Genomic DNA, 26,314 nt, shown 5'->3' with positions numbered 1-26,314 from the left:
CCAAGGTTAGGAGCAACTGGATCAACACTGAACAGCTGACTGTCAGCAGGAGGGTACATAAAGGGACAAAAATATGCTATCTCTCTCTCTCTCTCTATATATATATATATATATATATATATGTATATATATATATATATATATATATATATATATATATATATATATATATGTGTATATGTATGTGTGTGTGTGTGTGTGTATGTTTATATCTATTTATATATTTTTTTAATAAACCATAGCCATGGGTTAAACAAGAAATACCAGCTTGAATCCTGTTTTCTTGTTTTAGTTAGAATGCAAGGAGATCTTTAACATGCATCTTACATTATTATTTATGACAACAGTTTATTTGAGTACATCATATGCTGTTATCATTCCTGTACAACTGGTTTTCCCCTTTTTTGGTTTGTTCTTCCTTAAGGCATGTTTATATATATGTATATATATATATATATATATATATATATATAGAGAGAGAGAGAGAGAGAGAGGGAAAAGCCAAATGCAGAAAACAGTCCCGTCTTAACTGCAAAACACAGGCTCTAAACTTTAATCTCCATATTTGCAAAAAAGGGAACAATAACATGTGACTGTGCTACAATACAGTGAGAGAGAGAGAGACAAAAAAGGTGGTGGTGAGGGGCAAAATGCGTACATTAAAACTAGTAAACTGGACGTTATTTTGAAAAGTACTATAACAGCTGAAACAAAGGTTTCAATGCAAGGAGAAAACATAAGCAATGGAAATTCACAAGAAATTAAGTCAGAAAGCTATATTAAGTTCACCCATAAAAACAAGATTAAATTTAAGTGTCTACAAATAACAGGTAATTAGCAGTAAAGCAATTCATACCTCTCAACTGTCCAGAATTTCACAAAATGTCCAGATTTTTTTTCTTGTTATTTTTGGCCTGGTTTCTATAAAATGTGTGGTTTTCTGACAACTCAATGAGGACTGAAGTCATTAAGTAGTTGAGTTTCAGACTTTATATTCTTCAGAAATACACGCTAACACAAAACCTGTTTTTCTAGCAACTTTCTAAGTTTATAAGGCCAGGATTTAAAAATCTGTCCCTAACTTTGGTCCCTTATCTACCCATTATTTTAGGCTTTTTTTGTGTTCATAGGTTCCTAATTTTAATAAACCATAGCCTAAATAAGCCTAGCCAAAAAGGTACCCTGGCTTTTGCCACCCAAGAAAATTATTTTCCTGTGCCCCTGTCGAGCAGAGCCACAGAAGTGATCCCAAGGGTGAATTTCCTATTTACCATCCAATCATCAAGATTTTTCTTGAAGAGTGCTAATGAGGAGCTCTGTTTGACATAGGTAGTCTGTTCCAGAGTATGGGAAGTCTCTGGGACAGGAATCTATCCCTCCAGCAGGTTCTGTTTATTGTGGTGACAAGGTTTAGGTCCCTACAGCGAGTAGCTTGGAGGGATTGGGATTTCTTTAAGTGGAGCATGTCCAACAGCTCTGGGTTTGACATAGCTTTGCATGTTAGGCAGAGATCGCCTCTGAGTAGGCGATATGTGACCAAGTTTTTTGAGACGGTCTGCGTAGAGCATCTGTTTGAGGCCAGTAATCCTCTTTGTGAGGTATTTCTGTGGCCTCTCCAGTTGTTGTAGCTGTCTTGGGAGGTACATACCAAAAGGGGCCCTGTACTCTATAATGGGTCTAATGAGTGATGAGTAGAGGGGAACAATGACCTCTTTTTTTCTGGATGAGAAACCTTTTGTGATGAGGTGCTCCATGTAGAAGGATTTCCTGACCACTGTGGCCATGTGATTACCAAAGGAGAGAAGGTTGGGAGGCATAACTGCCTTGTCTGACCAGGGACAACTAAAGATAACAGATATTCAATGCTCTTTAGTTTAAAAGCAAGACATTTACTGGACAATATTCAAAAATGTGTGTTAAGTTTGTAGAAAGGCAGTTTTCTCGCGAACGGGTGAGAAAATAATCATCATTCTAATCGAAACGGTGCATGCTTGATAAGGGAATAAACTTTCAGTCCGTATGTTAATCCCGTTTAATAAGACAAAATAGGTAAAGTGGCTTCTTCAGCTATTTTATCGAATCATTTTGCATATTTTAATTACTGTTACTGATGGTTAGAAAGTATACGTGTCTCTGGTTATGCTAACATTTTTATAAGAATACAGTGACGATTACAATTAGTGATATCAGAAGTAATTAGATTTAATTTTAGAAAACAAGTGATGGGGCAGATTGTACCTTTATTTTTTCTAATACATATCCTGTTACCCAAATGTTTCCAGTAACAAGCTCCTGATTTTTTTTTTTTTTTGGGGGGGGGGGTATCCCAGATACGTGAGTGAGTGCAGGTTAAAACCCGCGCACCTCTCAAATGTACAGATTTTCGCAGAATGTCCAGATTTTTTTCGTCATATTTTGGGCCGTTGTTCATAAAATTCTGTTTTTCTGGCAAATTAGTGGCAAATCATTAAAGATTGACGTTAGAAAATAATGACAGACATTTGATTTTCAGACTTCATATCCTTCAGAAAACTCATGCTAATCCAAATCCAATTATTCTATCAGCTTTCTAAGTTTGTAAGAGCAATATTTAAAAATTGTCCCTATTTTGGGGCCCTTGTCCCACTTTTATGTATGGCTTTGTACATATTTCTTGCTCTAAGCTGTCGAGAGGTACGGTTAAGCGCTATGAAGGCGGAAGTGAGTAGTGTAATATCGTCGCCTAAGCAATAGTAAACAAAGGGTCAACGGTGGCACAGTGACTCAGCACATTCTAGCACTACTTATTTAAACTCGCGCCTGGCACCCCACTCTTATACCTTCCACCTGCTTCGCTTTCCTTCTCTGTCAAAGTACACAGACAGCCACATCTCTAGTCATGGCCAGTGACATGGTGCTGTACTGGGGCTCTGGCTCCCCACCTTGTTGGAGAGTCCAAGTCGTTCTGGAAGAGAAAAAGCTGCAGGGCTATAAGAGCAAACTGCTCTCCTTCGAGAAAGGTGAACATAAATCAGCAGAGGTGCTGGCGCTGAACCCCCGAGGCCAGGTGAGTGCTGTGTATTGGTGCATAATGTCACATTCCGCTTGTGGACAAAGCCAAAAAATTAAGAGCGTTGTTAGAATAAAAGGTTTTGTGTTAGTATGCATTTTCTGAATAATATGAAGTTTGAAATTCAAGTGTCTGTCATTATTACATTGCATCAGTCCTCAATGATTATTTGCCAGAGAACCATAAATTGTACGAAGAGCAAGTACAAAAATGTGAATGGAAAATCTGGACAGTTGCGTATCTCATTTTGATCGTACGTCTTAAAACTGATTATTATTATTTGAAAATGTGATGGATTACATCCAGAAAATACTGATAATCATTGCAGTTAAGGATTTTCTTTACTTCAGAAACATAGTTAATTTGCATTCTTTTTTATCCACGTTCTAATTTACGTGTCGGAACTTAAAAAGTCCTCCAGATTTGGGGTCTTTAATTATGACCCGAATTCCCGAAGTAGAAGTTAGCACCTATGAGTGCGCACCTGACAGTATCAGTAGCCACGTTTGTAAACAACAGTAAAATATTTCAGACCAAAAGGCATCCATCCTAAAAGCAGACGATGCTATTTAGAAAGGTAGGAGCCGTACTGACTAGAACAAATGCCCAGAGACGGTTTTGCAAGCTTGGGTCTAGTCTGTAATCATTGAGCCCTGGTTGTTACTGTGCTGTTTTTGAAGTTTACAGTTCCGAGTGCTTTTATTTTAAGTTCTATAGAATGTAATATGGGTTATTGGTTTCACTCCAATAGAAAAGTCACCATTTGACTCCTCTAGTCTAGTATGGTGCATCTATACATTCAAAATAAAATATCCTGTTAGTACACTGTGTGCCAGGGACTATATGTCTGTGTGTGTGTGTGTGTGCGTGCGTGCGTGCGTGTGTGTGTGTGTGTGTGTGGACACTGTTATTTGAAGTTACTCTACCTATGAAAGTAAAATCACCCTGTCAAGCTCCATTGTTTCAGCAGGTCTTTAGCATTTCACAATGTTTGCTTAAGGCACTGCAAATAGATCTGCTCTCTCTCTCTAACACACACACACACACACACACACACTCTCTCTCTCTCTCATTCCCTCTCTGTTCTCTGAATTTGTTTTCCACCTCTTTACTCCAAGGCTTCTGCTGACAAAGTATAAATCCCATTCCTCTCCTACTATTTGCTTTATCAAACCCACTAACCCTTGGTTTTGCTTCTCTCTTCTGTTTTACATATGGCACTGTAACTTTATAATTTTGCATACTCTTATTATCCTTATACTTTAATCTTCTGGTTTGACTTTGCCTTACCTGTTTTCTGTTTGCTTCATTTTGTTTGCTATGCATCATGTTATGCAGTTACTTCTTGAACTGCTTAGTAATGTGTTCAGCTATGTTTTCCTTGATTCTTACCATTGTTTTAATACTGTGCAATAATTCTTGGTCCCCTTTGTGCCAATTATGTTTTAAAGTGCTTTGTTAGCTGTGGGAATTGCACCTTCCTTCTGTAGCTGTTGTTGCCTAGCATCAAAACTACTATTGCCAATGCCACACATATTATTTTCTTTACTCAAATGTCCTGCCAAGGTTTAATTCCCTGTTCAACTGTAATTTTGTTTACCGTTGCATGACTGTGTTTTACATACTCCTTTCAACTGTCCCTAAAAATGGGTGTGGTTATTTGCACTACATTTATTTATTTGCACTACATTTGTCTTGTTGGCAGCAAACACAATTAAAGAAAAACAAACAGGTCATACTTTAAATGTTAGTTCTCATCTTGCTACTTAACTTGTAATGCAGTTACATATGTACTCCGACAGTTACGTTTATAGCACTTATTAGTTTCATTTACACCAGGTTAGTTAAAAACTGTCTGCACTTGCATTTGCAAACCTGTAGATTTACATGTTTTTGAAGCTAGCATTTCCCAAACTGCATTACCATCATGAATACATTTGTCTGTTTCAATTTGCAGGTCTAGAAGTGGATGTGGAGCTGTCCTTTTACAGTCCCTATATAATGTACAAAATATGAAGAATCCTTCAGTTTTACTTCGATCTGACACATTTTATGGTGTGTGGGGGGATGTACAGGGTGCTGCACTTTTGCAAAGTGCAGGAAGAAAGTAGTGTATTTGGAAGCTATGGTACATTCATCATTTGATCGAATGTTTGATTTCTAAAGTTAAGAATAATTAATTTGTCATATTAAGTTGCCATTGTCAAGTTGTAGCTGTAGCAGCAGTTTCAGGGATGACAGTAAGCCTCAATACTATTAATTAGTAATTAATACTGTTACTTGTTTGTTCCAAGCAGCACAGAGTAACTGGGCCTTTTTGAATCAGTCATGAGGGATTCTGGCACCCAGGTTGATAGCAATCTGACTTTTGACCACCACATTGCTTCCATTGTATGGAAAGCTTTCTACATGGCCCACCTCATAAGTAAGGGTATCTCATCCAGGGAAAAAGAGGTCATTAGATCCCTGTATTTTTCCCTTATAAGGCCAGTTATTGAGTACAACGCCCCCTTCAGCATGTACCTCGCAAAGCACATGCAGCAGGTGGAGAGACCATAGAGGTTCCTCACTAGAAGAATCCAGGTCTTCAAACGTCTACCCTACACAGATAGACTAAAAGCCTTGTCCCTGCACTCAGATTCATACGGACTCCTCAGAGGTGACCTCAGTTTGGCATGAAAAGCATTCTCAGACCCCACCTTGATGGGACTGCTGCATATGTGCAAGAAAAGCTACACTCGAGTAATCCACATGCGCAACCTCAACCTGGTCTGTGATATCAATAGGACTTGGTGGGACAGGTTTGTGTCCCAGAGACTCCCCCATCTGTGGAATAGACTCCCTCTCCACGTCAAGCAGAGTACCTCATTATCCCTTTTTAAGTGCAGCCTGGATAACTGGATGGGAAACAGAAAATACACCCCCTGGGATTCCACCTGTTTCCCTCCTGGACAGGGGATTTGGGTGCTTACTTGTCTAAACATATATATATATATATATATATATATATATATATATATATATATATATATATATATATCTGTATAGAGAGAGAGAGAGAGATTGTTAACTCAATAATTCCACCACTCGATACAGATGTCTCTTTTCAGGGGTTACCCAAGAGCACTGACTGGATAGTTGACTTACTCAGAGTCACACATCCTTTACTGGTCCTCACAAATATGTAAATATAAAACATTGTATCCCCACTAGTCATTTCGGACCATAAAGCTGTCTGCTTTGAAGTAAAGGAAAAAAATCAAGAATGCCAGCTAACCTTGCAATTTACAGGTATTATTCTACAACAAACTTTCAACTGCTAAGTGACACCCTGGTAAAATTTCAAGCCATCCCAAAGCCCGAGAATACCAATGCTTATGTGAAATTGTTCACATCAACCCTGTATAATCACATTAACAGCTACATAGAGACAACTGTACCTACCAGTATTAAGCACAGGATCATTTAAAAAAAACAAGCTGCCCTTGTGAAATCCCAGCATCTATAGGTTGTATAACAAAAGGAAGAAATTCATGGCAAAAATTAGAAGGCGCAAAGTCCAGCAAGGTAAAACAATTCCTCATCAATCTTGGCAAGCAAACCTGGAGGTACTCAAGTCCACTAAAGCCAAAACTGAGGCAAAATTAGTCTCCCATGCCAAGTACATTCAAAAATCTTTCTTCAGCTATGTCTGTAAACTCAAAGGCAATTCACAGCAATGTACCAAATTAATTGTAGATGGTGCCACCTATACAGAGCTACAGGATAGGAAATAGTGACATCTGCAACTCCCCCAACTATCATTACAGGTATTAAAGGCACTCTTCAAGGCCAAGAACACTGCCTCGATGGGTCATGCTATATTTCGGGGTGCCTCCTCAAAAACATGAAACATGACCTATCAGGTCTACTAGAATAACTGTTTAACCACAGCTTCCAAACAGGTTTTGTGCCAAGCGAATGGAGGACTGCATTGGTTATCCTGCTGCACAAAGGCAGACCACCCATGGACCCAGGGAATTAATTATCCATAATCCTGACTACTCTGATATGCCAAGCTACAGAGAGAATAATCATGGATATCCTAAATGAGGACACAGAAAATCTACAGTCATTGAACCCAAATCAGTTTGGGTTTGTCAAGGGCATGTCTTGCCAACTCAGTCTGGTGGACTTCTTCAGGAAGGTCACCAAAGCAATGGACAAGGGTACAATGGTGCCTACTGCCTGCCTCAACCTGGCAAAGACATTTGATACAATGCCCCCACTCAGGCATTGTAGAAAAGCTCATTAAAGTATGTATAACCTCCCACATCACCCACTGGATAGCCAGATGGTTTACAGATAGGACCAAATAAGTTAAAATGGGAGAGTCTACCTCCAGAAGAAGGTTGGTTACTAGTGGGGTGCTTCAGAGTACAGTGCTGGGGTAGCTGCTGTCTGGCATCTGCTTTTCTGAGGTCAAGGCTAACGTCAAAGACCGCTGTCTAACCAAGATTACAGATGATTGCAAATTGAGTGCAGTCATTGAATCCCACCCAGATATAAATATCCTCCAAGAAGGCCTGACACAGACTAATAAATGGTGCTAGTCATGGTCTAAAACTTAGTGCCAAAAAGTGCATCATAATATCTTTCAGAAAGATGGCTACCCCAGGAAATTACCACATTGACAATACACACCTAAGAGTAGACACTGTAGTTGTTGTTTTGGGAATGCATGAAGCCAGTGATTTGGCATTTGACCATCATCTGTCTACTGTAGTGAGGAAATAATTTTGTGTAGCACAACTTATAAGCAGTGGTATGGTATCTAGATATAAACAGGTCATCATTCCATTGTACTCTGCCCTCATAACATCAATCACTGAGTCAGTGTTCACTTCGATGTGTACCTGGCCAGGCATATGCAAAAACTAGAGCATCCACAGAGATTCCTCACAAAAAGTATACATGGTATAGAAAACAAGCCTTGTGTGGACTGCCTCAAAGTCTTGTCCTTATATTCTGCCTACTACAGACTGCTGAGAGGTGACCTATGTCTGACCTATAAAGCATCCTCTGATCCAGCCCTAATGGACCTGTTGCATATCCATAAAACAGAGAGCAGCAGGAACATCCAATCCAGGAACCTAAAAGCCTGCAACATGAACAGGGCATGCTGGAGAGACAGGCATGTGTCTCAGAGGCTCTCCCTTCTCTAGAACAGGCTACCCATCCATTTGAAGCAGTTTATCCTTGCACTGGACCAGTGGATGTGGACCTATAAATACAATCCTGGTCTGGTACATGTGTTTCTATTAAAAAGAGAGAAAAGCTTGTACATGTTTGGCAACTCATGCCCAAGTACATATAAACCACAAAATCCCTGAGAACCAGTACCTGTCATATTTTTTAGGAAGCATGGCTAGGCTTAAAAAGGTCCCTTGTGTTGCCAGCCTATTATTTTACCATGATGATATGATAAACTGCAGACAGATGCAGACTGAGGAACTCAAGCCTTTGATGGTAGGAATCAGCTCATAGCCTTAGCCTTGGGCACAAAAATCCAGACTTTTATCTTTTCCCAGTTAAAAATGTAAGTAAGCGAATTAAACAGATACTTTGATTATTTACATATAATGACAAGACTGGGGTTTTGTTTGTTAGTTGGTAAGTGAGTCCTCCTTGAGACATATTAATTGCTTTGATAGTCTAATTTCTCTGTCTATAAATTAGGCAGCATAAATTTAAGAAACTTTAAGTTTTCCCTTATTTACTTTTTGTTTCGCTGACAATGTCTCCCTTTTGGCAGAGAGACTGTTTTATTTTGCAAAATGAGAAAGAGAGATCCCAAGCTCAGAAACAGTATGTACCTGGGCTGCACAGTAAAAAAGCATACCTCCCTGCATAACTTCCAGACGCACTGCTTGGTTGTATTATATACAGACTGTCTACTCAGCTCTCAGGACTTGCAGAATGACTTTTTGATGATTTACTCAGATCTTATTTAGTCAAGGTTTTCTTTGGGGTTTTTGATAAGTTTACATAAATTATAGCTAACACACAAATAAACCACATCTTTCTTTCTCTTACTGATTAATTAACAGTTAAAAGAGTATCTCTCTGGTGCAGATGACTTTTGTGATTATGGTTCAGCAAGCATCCAAGGTGCTTAAGGGGGCTGCATGTGTAAGTTGCTAGACACCTTACTTTTTTGGTTTAGGGAGAGGTTTAAGGATATATATATATATGTCATATTGTCTGCCCCAACAATTTAAACCACTGGTAGTGCCTAGATAATGCTACACATGCAGTAGTTTATGCTCTCACCAGATGAGGGAGTATTGAGCAGACACCTGATTAATACCTGGATGACAGCAGTCACATGTTCCATTTGTAATAGCATTTCATGTTGACTGCTTCCAGAATATCTATGCACAGTGAAATCCCCCTCCTGTAATGTGATGGTGATTGCAGTTTCTGCCCCAACATAGCCAATGACGCAATGGGCCAGTGCCACAAAAGATAACACATCTGACTATGGATCAGAAGATTCTAGGTTCATCTCCTGGCTGCCTCAAATTTTTTCTCACCAACATGTGAAACAGGTGGACTGCTGCAGCTGTTGGGCCCTCATTAGTTAAAACTGACCACAAATCAGTCACATTTGTGCTATCTCTAACATGAGAACTCACAAAGGGTGAAATCAGACTAAAAAACTTCACCAAGGCAAACTATACTTTCCTAGGTAAAGGTATAAATGCATTCCAAGCCCCACCCCAAGCTGGAAATGGTAACTACATCAAAGCTTATACTAAAGCCCTGTACAATCACTTGCATAAGTGTATAAACACGGCTGTACCAGAAAGAATCAAAGCCAGAGCCCCAAGTAAAAACAAGCGGCCATGGTGGACATCCAGCATCAACAAACTCTACAATAAATGAAAAAAAGTTGCTGTCCAAGAAAACAAAGGCAATCCCCAATAATGGAAAAGCACCCTCCTCAGCCTCAACAGGCAAATAAGACAACTTGTCAAATCTTCCAAGGGCTCCTTTGAGAGAAACTTAGCAAGTACATCCAAGGATAACCATAAGGCCTTTTACAGCTATGTACATAACCTAAAGGGTAGGACCCAAGCATGTGCAGAACTAGTGGCCAATGGTATCAAACACGCTGACCCCACAGAGATAGCAAACCTGCTAGCAGATAAGTTTGGTGAAAATTTCACTCCTTTATCCCCTGCTAACTTACAATAAACCTTCCCCCAAACTTCCCCCCACACTCTACATATCTGAAGAGCAGGTCATCAAAGCCCTGTCCAATGCAAAAAAAAAAAAAAAAACTCTATGGGACCAGACAGCACCCCAGGCTGTCTTCTAAACAGGCTAAAACATGAACTAGCATCACCACTAAGTACCCTTTTCATTCATAGTCTAACCACAGGCTTTGTTTTTGCAAACAGAGAACAGCTACAGTTACTCCCCTCCACAAAGGTGGCCTAACAACAGACCCAGGGAATTACAGACCCATAAGCCTGACCAGCTTCATCTGTATGGCCATGGAATGTATCATTATGGACCTCATAAATAAAGACATAGATGACCTCCAAACCCTGGATCCTACCCAATTCGGTTTTGTGAAGGGCAGATCCTGCTTGTTAAATCTGGTGGATTTCTTTGAAAGTGTGACCAAGGCCAATGATGAGGCAGATCTGTGCACACAGCATACCTCAACTCGACAAAGGCTTTTGACACAATTCCACATTCAGGCATTACCGATAAATGTAGCAATCTGAATGTAAACTCCTTTGTTGTAAGATGGGTTGCTAACTTGCTCACAAACCAGACACACACACTATCAAAGTGGGTGATTCCACATCAACCAGCAGAGCTGTTACCAGTGGGGTGCCACAGGGGTCATTGCTGGGCCCCCTATTGTTTGATATATACTTCTCAGAAGTTCAGGGCAAAACTAAGGGGTTGTGGCTGACCAAGTTTGCAGACAACTGCAAACTAGGTGCAATCATTGAATCCCCAAATAATGTCAGTATACTCCAGGAAGGTCTCACGGAGACCAATGACTGGTGTATTAGTCAAGTCTCAAACTGAATGCAAAAAAATTCATCATTGTTCCCTTCAGCACAAACATATCCCTTCATTCTATCCAATCAAAAACAATACCCTAAGTACCCACAAAGTGGTAAGGGACATAGGATTACAAGTTGACTGTGGCATTAACTTTGACCACCATGTATTTACCATAGTAAGGAAAGCTTTCTACACAGGACACTTGATTAGTAAAGGTATTGCCTTAAGAGCAAAAGAAGTTATAATATACTCAGCACTTATCCTGCCCATAATTGAGTATAATTCGCCATTCGGCATGTACCATACTAAGCTCCTGAAGTAATTGGAGAGACCGCGGAGGTTTCTAACAAAGAAGATCAAGGGACTCCAGCATGTGCCTTACACAGACCGACTAAAGTCCCTGTCACTATACTCCATATGGTATAAACTTCTTAGGTGAGACTTATGCCTGGCCTACAGAGCAATTCAAGGCCCAAACCTAATGAACTTGCTGCATATCCATAAATCAAACTGGACTAGGGGTACCCATTCCAAGGACTAAATATGGCCTGCGACTTAAGTAGGACATGCTGGAGGGACAGATTTATCTCCCAGTGACTGTCGCATCTTTGGAACAGGCTACCAGTTCACGTGAAACAGAGCACCTCTATGACACTGTTCAAGAGGAACCTTGATGAGTGGATGGGGCACCATAGATTCTTACTGGAGATAGTGCCCACAGCCCTCCTGGACATACCAGTCATTGCTAAATGCAATTTTGGGTATTGACTAGCATTTCTGTGGTATTAAATTGGGATGAAACGGCTACTCTTAAAATGACTTCCAAGTCGATAGCCTAGTAATTTCCTATGATCCTATGATAACTTAAAGACTAAAATAGTGTAAGGTTGATCTACACATACACAGGTTGCAATTGTTTGACGATATGCATGCATTCATTGTTAAACTGCACTAGTTGTTCCTTTAAGGGTGACAGCAATGTAGTATTTTTTTTGTTTTATTTTGTTTTATTTTTCCCAGTATTCTACCAAAGGCTGTGTCTTTTGCTTTCTTAAGAACAACTGTTGAGTGAGGCATTATTTTATTTTATTTGTTTAACTTTGCACACTGTAATTAATGGATCACTTGGTTATCCATGCTGATCTCCTACTATTCAAAACTCACTCTTAGCAAGCAGCTTCCTTCATCTACAAATGCATAGGTACTGGTATTTATAGAAAATGGCGCAGTAGCGCAACATTCCCAGAATCAATGTGATTAGCTTCGCTGCTGTGCCATTTAGTGATTCATTGTCATCCACCTTCCCAAAAGGGAATTTGCATAACTATGAATCACTCTACTGAGCAGCAAAAATAACCATTCAGCACATCTCCTATAAAACACACAGACAGGTATCTATACCTCCCTCCAAAGAAGGCATAGATTCACATATGCACACAATAATCCTCTGCTATTTCACTACTGCCAGTGAACCATTACATTATTCTTCCTCAGTACACAGGGCAAATTCTTTTAAGATTTTATGTGACAATCCTGATGGTAATCTAAAGCAACCTGTTATTACGTATTATCAAATTCAACAGGCAGCTGAAGTAAGCTAAACTTGCTGTGTGCTTATGGATGAAGTAGGACTGGAACAATGTAATAAAGGTTTATGTACTACCTAGATTTCATATTATAACAGACTTTTGCTTTGTCTTTTAGCTGCCCACTTTTAAAGATGGAACCACTGTCATAAATGAATCCCTTGGTATCTGCTTGTATTTGGAGGTAAGTGTGACAAGCTCACAATGAATGGATAAGTCCGACGGGTGCATTTTATACTGCCGACTCATTCTACTAAAGCTGTAACACCAGAAATAATTACAAATGCAGCCAAATATTTAATTTTTCAATGACACTTTCTTTTTCTTATTTACAGACTGTAAAATTCAGCTTGAAGCAAAAACTCAGTTGCTTTTGCATGATATGTTATAAGGCAATGAATGCATGCTCCTTGAATTACACCAGTTATCTGGCATAAATATTTAGAATGTGAATTATTTTCCCAATTAAGATGCTAAGGAGTCAGCCAAAAATTGTGAAAGTATGTTTTTTTTTAGTAAGTGCATTATTCTGAGTATTCGTCACTATTCTGTTTCTGAAACAAACACAGGTGTCTTACAGCCACTAGTGTTCTTTGCATTCCAGTCTGAATCTACCAGTCAACAAAGTCCATGAAATTCATTCATTACATAGCTTACAGTGATAACTGTTGATCTTTGAGTCTTGTGCCTCTATTTCTTTGGGTATTTGTGAAATCTTTCTAACACAGCTGCTATTGCTCTTTTACCTTCCAGAGATATCAATAGTTTGCAATTTTGTTTTTAATTAAAATCATCTGTGATAGCAAATATAAATTTCTTGCAACCACTAGGAACCACACCAGCTCTCTACTGCAGAGAAGTAACATTGGCAGAAATCAGTATTGTACAACAGAAAAGATCGGTTTACCATATTTCTGTACCAGAGATTCTGTAGGAAAATCCACAACTCACAGAATACAGGGAGGCAGCCAAACACTATGGTGAGCCACATAGCTTGAACCAACAGTGTTACCACCAATAGAAGCTATTATTATTATTACAGATGCTCATATTAACATATGCCAATGAGTCCTGTGCCCCATGCATGACTAATGAAGCAGTTTCTTTCATGAATCATTGCAGCCATGTTAGTGGAACACGATGTTTTAGCTGCTGCCTAGTGTTAATTTTCTACTTTTGGGAACGAAAACTTCTACCATGGGCCACACACTTCTAATGCAGCCAACACATTAACAGCAGCAACCCATTCTTAGTCTGAAATTCACAAGGAAGGGAACATGCTGGGAGACTGAATATGCCTATCTGCACTACAAATCGGCAGTACCACTGTTAGTCGGAGATGAAAGGAGTGCCCTTTTGTACCCCAGTGGCTAAGAGAATGAAGGAAAAGCTATATGACACTGATAAAAGCAGTTGGCTGAACAAATGTACCTTTCAAGATATATGTGACTCGGACATGCTTCTAGAAGATGTTGTATATAGTCAACAGTACTGTGTGTGCTCTGTTTACACACTTGCGCACTGGTAAATGCAGAGGAAGGATATGAGCATGTGATCAGTCATTATGGCAGCTCTAGTCTATGAATCTTGCTAATGTCTGGATAATATATGAACAAGTATGAACACAAGGGATGTATGTAACCGAATACTTTGTTTATGAATACCCTGGCCTGCCTCTAGGTATCATATAATTCTAATATTATATTTCTCTGTATCTTGCTTTTTTGCATTGTGCTGTTATAATTAACCTGTTTTACCATGGCACACAAATCTCTAATTTTTAAATTCTAACCTCCTCTATTTGTATAGACATCTCTCTGAATGATTTCTTTTTCGAAACAAACCCTACCATAGAGAAATTAATTTATTATAATTAATACCGTTGCATTTTGTACTCCTTTTAATCTCTGATCTTAATGCAGAATACAGATATAGTTGCTCTTGAATCCTGTATGTATCTAATTCTGCACACATAACTTCCATATCATCCTGCGTTATATTTAAGAAAACGTCTGATACCTGTTTTCTTCCCAACATTTGATAATAACTGACTTCAAATGCAAGACCATCTCTTGATTAGTTAGGCACTAAGGATAAAACTTCTTTACTTCTCTGTCCATGCCTGTATAACTTATATTCCTTCTCAATATTGCATTGTTGGGAGGGTGGCCTAATGATTAAGGTGTTTGCCTTGCAAACACAAGGTTCCGGGTTTGAGTCTCACAAGGGACAATTGGCTAGGCTTAAAATGGTTTGCAAGGGCAATTAGCTTAGTACTAATCTACAAACCTATGATCTAACAAATTAAAACTATTTCTAGTATTATATGTTTTTTTTAAGCTCTTTGTAGGTAAGTCTGCTGTTCTTTATGAAAGTAATGTGACAGGTGAAAATATCTTCGATAACCAAGGTTCCTGAAGCACTGTGGATCTATCAAATCCAATTTTCCCATAAACTGCCATATTATTTATTTGTGCTGAACTAAATATGAAGAACTAATTTAAGATCCACAGTAGCCTTTAGAGATAGAATGACAACATTCCAGTATGAAGTCATAATTACTAAATAATTGTTTTGGCATATTTGCTTCTAATCACATCAGATAAAAGTGAGACCCAATCAACCATAGCACCATTTCATTGTATTCTGAGATGTCAGTTATTGCCTTCTCCATTTCTGCCCCATAATATACGTATCCCAGTTAAAAATCCATACAGCTTAAATTACTATTTTTTATCTTTGGGGTGAACCACAGAACTTGCTCTTCTGCAGTTTTGTTCCTCTTGTTCAAATTGCACCTTTGAGTTCAAGATTCATTTCCTGTCAGCATCCTGTAATCTCATCTCGGTGGATTATGTACCCTGATGTACTACAGCCTGCTGAGGGCAAACACCTGTGGCTTACTGACAATAAGTGAGACAGCAGCACTGGCACTATTGTGTTTTGGGATTGTATGATTCCCTGTCAGACTGTCCTTGAGAAAGGAAATTGCCTGATTAGGAGGGATACTTATAAAGTATGTACAGTAATTCCTAAAACACTGCCACTCTATGTCCAGTCTGTTCTGATGAAGTCCCTTGCAGTTGGGGAAGAAAGCACTTAACTTGTGGAATATTGTTTTACCTGTGGTTTTTGAACTGTTAAAGTGGTGTATTTCTACATTGTGCCTGCTTGTTCCATTTGCTGGTTTGGTTCTTCATAACAGTTTTTTTTTGTTAGCATGCATTTTCTAAAGGATATGAAGTCTGAAACTCCACATCTGCCACTATTTAGTAATTTCAGTGATTGCCATAAAACCACAAATTTTATAAGAAACAGACAAAAATGTGAGTCAAAAATCTGGACATTCTGTGAAAATCTGGACAGCTGAGAGGTATGCTCCACCGTGTAATTTATATTGGGAAGTGTAATGTTTCTTTTTTAACCTGCCCCGGGGAAGCTTGCATTGAATCAGTTTGTCACAAACCATGGTGAAATGTGTAATTCACTGGTCACCTGCTCCCCTGACGTTGTCAAATATAGGATTAGCAGCTAGATTTTACTGTAGGAAGATATGATTAAAGTATTAAAGTATCAAGCCTTCACAGCTTAAGATGGACTAAGAAATGGAAGAGGCAGAGAGTCTGTCATTAATGGGCAATGATGCTACTCAAAACTGCATCCCTCTTCTAGAAAAATGATAGGCTCATGGGCACAAAAAGGGCACAATGACTAATGCTGAAATGTGCAGGTGTGATGATGAGTGGTAATAGAGAAGTGTACACAAGAAAACAATAGATACATTCCAGGACTAAACAGAATTAGAACAAGAACAGGATAGACATGCTGATAACCAAAGGGTTACATGCATTTTGTTGCTCCTGCTTTACTCAAAATGTCACTTTTTGCTTTTAATTGAAAAATATTTTCTAAATGCTGCAAAATGTTCAAGTATATATAAGATGATGTATTTGAACAATGTAGGTGAATTCATTTGTATCATTCAATTACACTGTTTCTTTCCATGCCAACTGTTCAATCTCAGCCTTACTACAGGATATGTGCCCAAAGAGTGCTGTACAGCAACAGTGGTCCCTCTCCATAAAGGTGGTGCCTCAACGGATCCTGGAAGCTATTGCCCCATAAGCCTGACTAGCTTGGTCTGCAAAGCTATGGAAAGGATCATCATGGACCTCGTAAATAAAGATATTGGGGACCTACAAACACTGGATCCTACCCAGTTCGGCTTTGTTAAGGGCAGATCCTGCCTCTTAAACCTGGTTGATTTCTTTGAAACAGTCACCAAGGCCATTGACGAGGGGAAGGTGGTCCACACAGCCTACCTGGACCTCGCAAAAGCCTTCGATACAATACCCCTCTCAGGCATTATAGATAAGCTCACCAGCTTAAATATAAACCCATATGTCACTAGATGGATTGCAAACTGGCTCAAGGACAGAACCCACATGGTTAGAATTGCTGGAGCCATGTCAGACTCCAAACCAGTTACAAGTGGTGTCCCACAAGGCTCAGTCCTGGGACCACTCTTGTTCGGTATATATTTCTCGGAGGTACAGGCCAACACGGAAGGACTGTGGCTGACCAAGTTCGCAGATGACTGCAAACTGGGCGCCATAATCGACTTTCCAGCCGACGCAAGCATCCTCCAAAAGGGCCTCATAGGAACAGACAACTGGTGCCAGAGCCATGGCCTCAAGCTAAATGCCAAAAAGTGTATAGTCATCCCCTTTGGCAAAAACAAAGTGCCCACAAATTACCACATAGGTGGTAATCCATTAAGTACAGAAGAAGTAATTAGGGACCTGGGGATCCAAGTTGATAGCAATCTCTCATTTGACAACCACGTGGCCAAAGTGGTTAGAAAAACATTTTATATAGCCCACCTAATCATGAAGGGATTCACATCTAGATCAGGGAGGTCATTGTGCCTCTTTACTCATCCCTCATCAGGCCCATAATTGAGTACAGTGCCCCTTTTGGGATGTACCTTACCAGACACCTGCAGCAACTGGAAAGACCCCAAAAGTACCTCACCAAGAGGATCAAAGGGCTCAAACAGATGCCATATGCTGCCCGGTTAAAGAAACTCCAGCTCTACTCAGTGGCATACCGCCTGTTCAGAGGCGATCTGTGCCTGACGTATAAAGCCATGTCCAACCCGGAATTAATGGACATGCTGCACCTCAGAAAATCCAAATCCCATCGAGCTACGCACTCGAGAGACTTGAACCTCAGCACTGAAATAAATAGGACATGCTGGAGGGACAGATTCATAACCCAGAGGCTCTCTTCACTCTGGAATAAAATCCCAGTCCAGGTTAGGCAGAGTCCCTCATTGACTCTCTTCAAGAGGAATCTTGATGAGTGGATGGGAGATCATAGGTTTACCCCGGGTATCACTTCTGTGTCACTGTTAGACAGAGGCACAGTATACTAACCTCGAAAAAGGGCATAGCAAAATAAATTTAAAATGGGTGGCGAAAGCCAAACACATTCTGGCTAGGCTTATAAATGCCCTAGGGCAGATAGCCTAGTATGAACCTATGAACCTAAATGTGTTTCTGCTGAGATCAGCATTCAGTGGGGAAAGGGAAACTGTCCCTTTCCCCACTGTTATATGATCTCACAGCCGATGATATATATAAGTAGGGGGAACATGGGAGTGCAAGGGGCTTGTCTCCCTGCAAAAACACTTTTTTGTATGTTTTGATTGCATTTCGAGGTTGTCTCTGGAAGTTGGCTCAGTGGATTAAGGAGCTATTTCCTCGTGGTCCAGTAGTTCAGGATTTGATACTCTCATCCTCCATTGCCTAACTGTGTAACTTTGAGCAAGTCACTTAACCAGACACCACTCCTGGGCTAAGTCTGAAAAAGGTCCATAGTGATAAATGCTCTATCCTGGTAAAATAAAATAAATGACTTTGATGAAACCCTGTCAGTTTGACTGACTGTATTTTGGTGAATCATCTTTCAAGTTTGGTGTACTTGAAGTAATGTTATAGATCCTAATCAAATTAAACCTGTCATTCATGTTTGTGACAATCAGAATCATATGTTTATACCTTAAGGAGATATTCTAGCATTCTTTTCCCACGTCCCGTGTATAACCCTTCACATATAACACACACTGTCTTTGTTTACTTAGCACAATATGGTTAATTCTAATTCAACAAAGGCTAGTTGTACAAGGAACTCTTAGATGTTCATAGTTAAATTGGTATTCTAGACATGCAACTGTACTTTCTAATACAAATGTTAAGTAAACGTACCATAGTAGTGGTTGTCTAAATGATCACTACTGAATATCCCAATCTATGTGGTAGATGAGCAAGCAAGTGGGAACCAGGTATTTCTCCCTATGCAGACTAGTCATGTTAATCTGCTGCATGTCCTTAGTAAACACGTGCCCAAAAGGTATTAAGACTCTATCATGCCTCTTAAACCTGGTGAATTTCTTCGAGACAGTCACCAAGGCCCTGGATGAGGGGAAATCTTTGCATACAGCCTACCTAGGTTTAGCCAAGGCATTTGACACTATCCCTCACTCATGCATCATTAACAAACTCACCCAGCTATATATTGTTAGTTGGGTCTCTAATTGGCTCACAGATAGAACCCACATAGTCAAAATAGGGGAATCCACATCCAACAGCAGCCCTGTAACCAGTGGTGTTCCACAGGGATCAGTCCTGGGACCTCTACTGTTTGGAATCTATTTCTCTGAAGTACAAGCAAAAAGTAAAGGTCCGTGGCTGACAAAGTTTGCTGATGACTGCAAATTGGGAGCGGTCATAGAATCTCCAAATGATGTCAACATCTTACAAGAGGGTTTTACACAAACAAATGATTGGTGCCAGAGTCATGGCCTTAAACTCAATGTAATAAAAATGTATTATCATCCCTTTTGGTAAGAGTGATGTTCCTGCAACTGGCACATCAATAGCAACACCTTAAGTATGAACTCAGAGGTTTGAGACCTAGGCACACAGGTTGACAGCAACCTTACCTTTGACCACCGTGTCTCCACAGTGGGAAGAAGGGCATTCTCTATTGCTCATCTTATATGTAAGGGCATTGCCTCCAGAAAAAAAGGAAGTTATAACCTCCCTGTACTCTTCCCTCATCAGGCTAATAATTGAGTACAATGCCCCTTTTGCTGTGTACCTTTCCAAGTACTTGCAGCAATTGGAAGACCACAAAGGTTCCTCACAAGGAAAATTCAAGGTATTCAGCATCTATGTGGATCATCTGAAATCACTGTTACTTTATTTTGTTTTACACACACTACTCAGAGACAATCTCTGCCTTGCGTAAAAGGCAATCTCTGAACCTGCTTTATTGGAAATGCTGCATATACGTAAGTCAAATGGTACACAGGTTACTCGCTGTAAAGGCCTTAACCTGGTATGTGACTTTAATAGAACCTGCTGGAGGGACAGATTTGTCTCCCAGAGGTCACCATACCTTTTGAACAAACTCCCACTTCATGTCAAACAGAGCACCTCATTGACCCTCGTTGACCCTCTTCAAACGCAGTCTGGACGATTGATGGGCAATTGTAAAGTCATTGACCCTCTTCAAACGCAGTCTGGACAATTGATGGGTAATTGTAAAGTCACAATGAGGGTTTCACTTATGTCACTCTTAGGCAGGGGCAATATGGTGCTGATCATTGAAATAAGGATAGAACTTGGCTAGGTTTGTAAGGACCCTAGGGCCATTAGCCTAGTAATTTCCTATGAACCTATAATCCGGGCAGTAAATTGAAGTTGTCTGAGTTTGGGATGTATCAAACAACCCTGTTGTTGTGTGTGAGTACATCCAGTCTGTGATGAAGCATGTGATAATTTCCCGGGAAATTCTAAAATAAGAGAGAACCACTGTTGCCTTGGCTAGAAATGAGCTCAGTGGAAAAGATGGAAAAGAATACAGGATCATTTCTGTCCAAGGAAAAGTAAAGGCATTTGTTTTCCAGGCCTTCTTGCATGGAGTCCTGGAGCAGAATTTTGGCAGCTGATTTGTTAGAGAGGAGGCAAAAGGATTTATCTAAAAAATTTCCCACGGATGGATCAAATCTTGGAAAAACCCCAATCTACTTTCCATTCAAGAAGGTCTGTCTTTGTCCTGTTCAGAGTGTCTGCCACACGGTTTTGCTCTGGCAGAATGTAGGTAGCCGGTACAGTGAGACCGTGTGTAAAGATGTATCCCTTGCTAAAGTGGCTAGTCAGAACAGGGGTAAAGACCTGGTTCCCCCTTGCTCATTTGTGTACCACATAACTTAGGCTACTACACTAGTTATCAAGTTATCAATATGAAGGACATGTCTGCCTACTTCTTCCAGTAGAGCTTGTAAAGCATTACCAAGCCTTAGTACTTGTTGTTTAGCTCATCAACCCTAAATTGGAAATGGGACAATAAATATATTTAAACTTGCATTTCTTGCAGGTATGTGTTTTAGTGATGATGTGAAAGTGCATTAAGCATTTATTAACAGTTTTAAAATTTAGATAGAATCTGGATGATTTGGCAATATTTTCTTAAAGTATTCACTGAATAGCTTGTAGTTTTGAATTTTGGGCACAAGATAAATGGAGTTGTTTGTCATTTGATGCGAAGAGTGACTTATAAGGTACTTTTTGAACATTAAGTTCTGTCTTTAAGACACTGATATCATGGCAATTAAGATTATTTTATTTTTAATTATTTTTATTTATTTATTCATTGTAATTTGATTAATGATCAAGTAAACTGGTCAAAAGACCCTTTCAGTCATGACCCAGTCTCACAGTGAACAGAAATGACATAACTTTGAGATTCAACAATATTGAGTGATGTTTTTTTAAAAAAGTAACAATTTGGAAGGAACAGCAAATGTTGAACAGAAATTAATAATATTAAGTGAGGAGCAACATACCTCCAGCAGAGCATTTGACAATATGATGGATCAGTGACAGACAATATAAACATTGTACAGCTATGTTCATAGTGCAAAGTAGGTTAGAACTATGGCAGCCATTATAAATGTAAGAATATAAGCTCAATTACAAATAATGCAAGTGTTGTTTACACTGCTAACATTATGTATACTTATGTACATGAGATCTTAGTAAACTATCTTGGGTAACGTAAAAAAAATCATATAATGCAGTAGTTGGTATTTAATGCAGTTTTGTTATCCTATGTTCTGATTATATCTACAAGTAGTCTCTTTCTGAAGTTGTTCTTTCAGTTTGGTTTTGAAATCTTCCAGAGTTTGTTCAGATCGAGTGTCATATGTGAGAGAGTTCCAAATAGCTGAACACGCTTTTTAAAAGCCTTTTGTCCTACTGCTGAGCTGAGCCAAAGTCTGATAAGGGAGATGTTATTATCTTGACTGTCCTTGATGGCGTTTGTTTGCTCTTCAAATGGGAAAGTGGCTTTTAAAGGAGGGCATTGGCTGAGAATGATGATTTTGAAGATTTTGGCACTGAATAAAGATATGGCTCTTCTCTGTTCATTAATAGCCTTTGGAAGTTATTGCTATTACCTGTCCCTTGTCACCACTAAGATAGTGGCTCACGCTTTGCTCTGACAGCTGTAAATTTTAAAGCTGTTTTTGTGTTATCTCATTTCTTTCATTGCCAGTGACTCAACAGTCAGTTAAACTTTGACCAGAATTTATTAGCACAACTGCATAGAACTCCTCTCCACATCAAAGATCATGTGTGAATAGGCTGTAATCCAGCTACTTTCATTTCTGGGCTTCTACAGATAGTAAAAAAGATCAGTGACATACAATGGAGGTCGAAAAGGCTGCCGTTGTACTTGAGATGCAGAGGTCATTTTCATTTAGTTTGTCTGTAAATGTACATGGTAGAACACTAAGTTATTACATCTAGCAGATAGTGTCCATGTTACTTGAGTGACTATGTTTCATATATTATGGGTTGTTCAGAACCATCAATTTTGTTTATTTATTTTTTCTTTTTCTATGCTTTGCACTGACGCCCTCATTTTCTGCAGATGTCATCACTGTGCTGCCACCTGTCTTTATAAATAAATATTGTATTGCACTTCCCTAATTAAAGAAGTGCTTTACAACTTCAACATTATTAAGAGAGTATGTGAATGCATTCTCTTACCACATAGCTACGGGTGTAACTTCTGCCTTCATTTTCCATAAGGGTTTCAGAAGAACTAGTGGGAGAACTGTGGAAAAGTTTTGTATTTCAACTCTCTCTGCCTTTCAGTGCCCGACTTGTGAACCTGAGTGTTGCAAAACCATGTGATCTCTTTGTAGAATCTTGTTAAACACAAGGCCCATAAAGCTTTGCACAATTTCCCCTGTAAAATATAATGGTTAGCAGTCTGGCCTGTGTGGGGTCCTATTTAAGTTCAAGGACAGTAAGTACTATTCTTGGAACTATGAAAATTTAAGTGTGATTACAGAGGAAAATATATATTAGGTCTGAAATGGCTGAATTTTAGAGAGCCTCCTCTTCTTCAAGTACAGCAATCTGAGAGTTAGACTATTAAAATAATGGGGGGAGTGCAGAACCTCCTATACCAGCTTTGCAAAAATGCTTTTAATGTATGACACTCGGTTTTGCACAATTCATCATTACTTGTTTTGAATTGCAATAAAATTTTCTTAGTTTTGGGACTCACACTGTTGAGTTATGCACACTGGTAGGGCGTTGGCATAAACAGTGTTTTTAATTAATGGTCATGTAATTGTCTTCATTCCATCTTAATTAACTTTATCACTAAATAACCTACACATCCAATTATCCCAGCAGTTTGATTATGTAAGCAATAGATATGTAGCCATGATCTGGTAGGTTATGTGTCACAGTCATTATAAATATGTAAACCAAAACAGATATCATATTCTGCAATTTAATCTGAATTTAAAGCTCTTTATTTTAAGCTTGGTGATTTCTTATCACTGTATCCTGCTGTACAGTAATAGGGCTTGTAGTAAGGCTAGTACAAAAGGACAAAGTATTGTATGTTGAGCATGCATCCAGCAGGGGGCAACGTTGTGTTAGTTCAACAGGCACATGAAACCTCTCCCTGGTATGATGTATTGTTTCTTTAAGTAGTATCCCATTCGCATATATAATTGTTTCAGGTACCATAATCCTTGCAAAAAGAATGGATCTTGTATACACGTAAATCTTTAAGGCAGAAGCATTACAAATCAGACTACATGAAAAAAACAGCTTCTTTGATCATGGAAGATGGTTATGTAAAATACTTTCTAAACAACTGAATCAGACTATTACATAATAAACATTTTGGAGAAACAAGTTTTTCACATCAATAAATTAATTATCAAAACAATAGCATGTATTTTTGTATTCAGTAATTTTGCATTAATAAGACACAATGACCCTCCAAGTAAGTCATCACCTGAGTAGAAAAAAGTCTTTTGATTAAACAGAGACAAAGGCAATAAACTAATTTTCTAATCACTGTGATTTCATATTTTGGGCTGTCTTCGCTTGTGAATTATGTGGGATTCACTCTAGTACAGTACCATGGTGTTTTTTTTCATGTTTGTTACATGAAACAGTAAATGTAGTAGACTTACAAAACAGCTCTGCAAAATATCACACGCAGTTGGATGTATGAATGCCTTTAATGTTCCTTTAATGCTACTGTGGAGAAGTGAGCAGTGCATGTTGAACAGAAGGAACTTTTTAATAGCCTTAAGGGTGCCAGAAAACATTCCATATGATTTAATATAATTGGTACCAAAACATATGGGGTGTTGAGCATCCTATGTCCAACTTGTATGACGTTTCTTTAACAATTTTGCAAAATTACTTAAGGCCAAGACCATAAATAATTGTATGGCAGTATAGATTTCTTTCAAGAAATTGAAGGAGATGTGTAAGTAAGTACAATATTGTGCATTGTACAGGCTAGCAGAACACTGTTATTCTGGAGGGATATAGTTTAAACATTAAGGGACCACTTTTTTATTGGCATATATAATGAAAATATCTAAAAAGTTGTCTTAGAAATACCTAACCTTAAATAAAAAAATGAGTATAGCAAAGCCCAAACAAGAAGCTTCAGAGGACAGTAATGAGGTGGAGAGGATGTTGTAGTGCTATTTTATAAAGGTTGTTAGTAAACAGACACATGAGCAATCGTGTTTTTATTGTCACAAGGTGTCACATACTACCACATACTACTGGGTCCAGAAGAATAATGCAGGAAACGTTACAGGGCTGATCATTTCAATCAAATGTGCAGACAGCAGTGTACTAATATCAGGACACCAGCAAATACACACAAGTTATCAGTAGAGAAATTATGCCTGAGATGAAAGACGTAGAAAGTGATGTAGAATTTGTATGGTAGCCATACTTATGCCCCAAAATACAAAGAATGAATACAATGACTTCGGAATTATGTGGGTGACTCCAAACAAGTTGCGATTAAAAGTGTGGCTGTGTACTAGGGTTGGCAAATGCCATTGTCATTACTAAAAATAATGAGGTGCATCTGAAGAATCAGTGGTGCAGTTAATACAAAATACTGCTGATAAGCTGGCTGGAGTAAAATCAAGCTGCCATTGTCCTATCTCAGTAAGTCAGGGTTGTTGGGTTTATGCATATTCAAGTAATTGGGACAACTGTTCAGCAGATAATGAACATGAAAATGTTGATTTGTACTAGTATTTAACTCCTTACATGGGACATTGTAGAATGATGGCTGTGGGTTGTGTGAGTTTGGACAGAACGCACCCAAGGTACAGAACATGATGCAGTTGTGGACATATTTGGGATTACCTCATATGGAGTCTGGCAGAAAGAACTGTGGGAACCATGGGAGTAGTAGATGCCATGAATCCCAGGGCACTTGCTGAGGTCTCTTCCAAAGGAAGAAGGGACTGGAAGGAGGTTACCAGAGAAAGAATCTTGGGAGTACAAAGAAAAACCATACTTTTTAGAGTTTGAACTCTACACCAAGAAAATTGGGAACTGATAGGGCATCAGAACTGATTTCTTTAGGTTTAGAGTAAAACCTACACTGTGAAGAAACATCATGGTGAAGTCCTGCAGAAGAACCTGACTAGAAGGACCCTACATAAGGAGGATGTCCAGTTAAAGAAATATCCAAATGCCATGGATTCTGCAAGAGGTTATGACTGGGACTAGGCACTTGGTAAAGACCCTTGGTGCTGCTGAAAGACCAAATGGCAAAGCAGAAAACTGATAGTGCAAGGAGGATACAGAAAATCTTAAAAACTTCCTGAAGAGAATGAGAATAGAAGTACATAGATATGCATCCTTTAGGTCCAGAAAAAAAAAAAAAAACAGAAAGGCCAAGGGAAGAAGCACAGGTAAAAGAGACTGAAGAGTTAGCATTTTGAAAGAAGGAGCTTTCATAAAGGTATTGAGAAAGGAAAGGACTAAAATGAGTCTCCAAGAAGCCCCTTCCTGGGAACCTGAAACATCCTGGGGTAAAAATCTTTACTTCTTTAGCAAGGCGGTACTGGTTGAATAGTAATTTAATCCAAAAGTTCTTGAAATAGAGATGGAAAATGAAGCAGCTGGTAAGGGAAGGGAGGTTGAGGAATGTTTGAAAATGGCGGGAGGGGCTGTCACATCAT

The 26,314-nt window shown here is 39.1% G+C and overlaps 1 protein-coding gene across 1 annotated transcript in view; it reads left to right on the top strand.

The window, feature by feature from the left end:
- The first annotated feature begins 2,778 nt into the window (after positions 1-2,778).
- LOC122796250 (glutathione S-transferase A-like) overlaps positions 2,779-26,314 on the top strand; it is a 51,269-nt gene continuing 27,733 nt past the window's right edge. Inside the window, exons 1-2 of the mRNA XM_044064573.1 lie at positions 2,779-3,046; positions 12,824-12,889. Coding sequence (XP_043920508.1) covers positions 2,879-3,046; positions 12,824-12,889 — 234 coding nt within the window. The 5' untranslated portion in view covers positions 2,779-2,878. The remainder of the gene's footprint in view (positions 3,047-12,823; positions 12,890-26,314) is intronic.

Source organism: Protopterus annectens, chromosome 3.part0, assembly GCF_019279795.1.
Source record: "Protopterus annectens isolate FY-2018-M chromosome 3.part0, PAN1.0, whole genome shotgun sequence".
Taxonomy (NCBI): domain Eukaryota; kingdom Metazoa; phylum Chordata; order Ceratodontiformes; family Protopteridae; genus Protopterus; species Protopterus annectens.
Note: the sequence above shows the minus strand (reverse complement) of the source record. Positions and strands in the feature narration are given on the sequence as shown.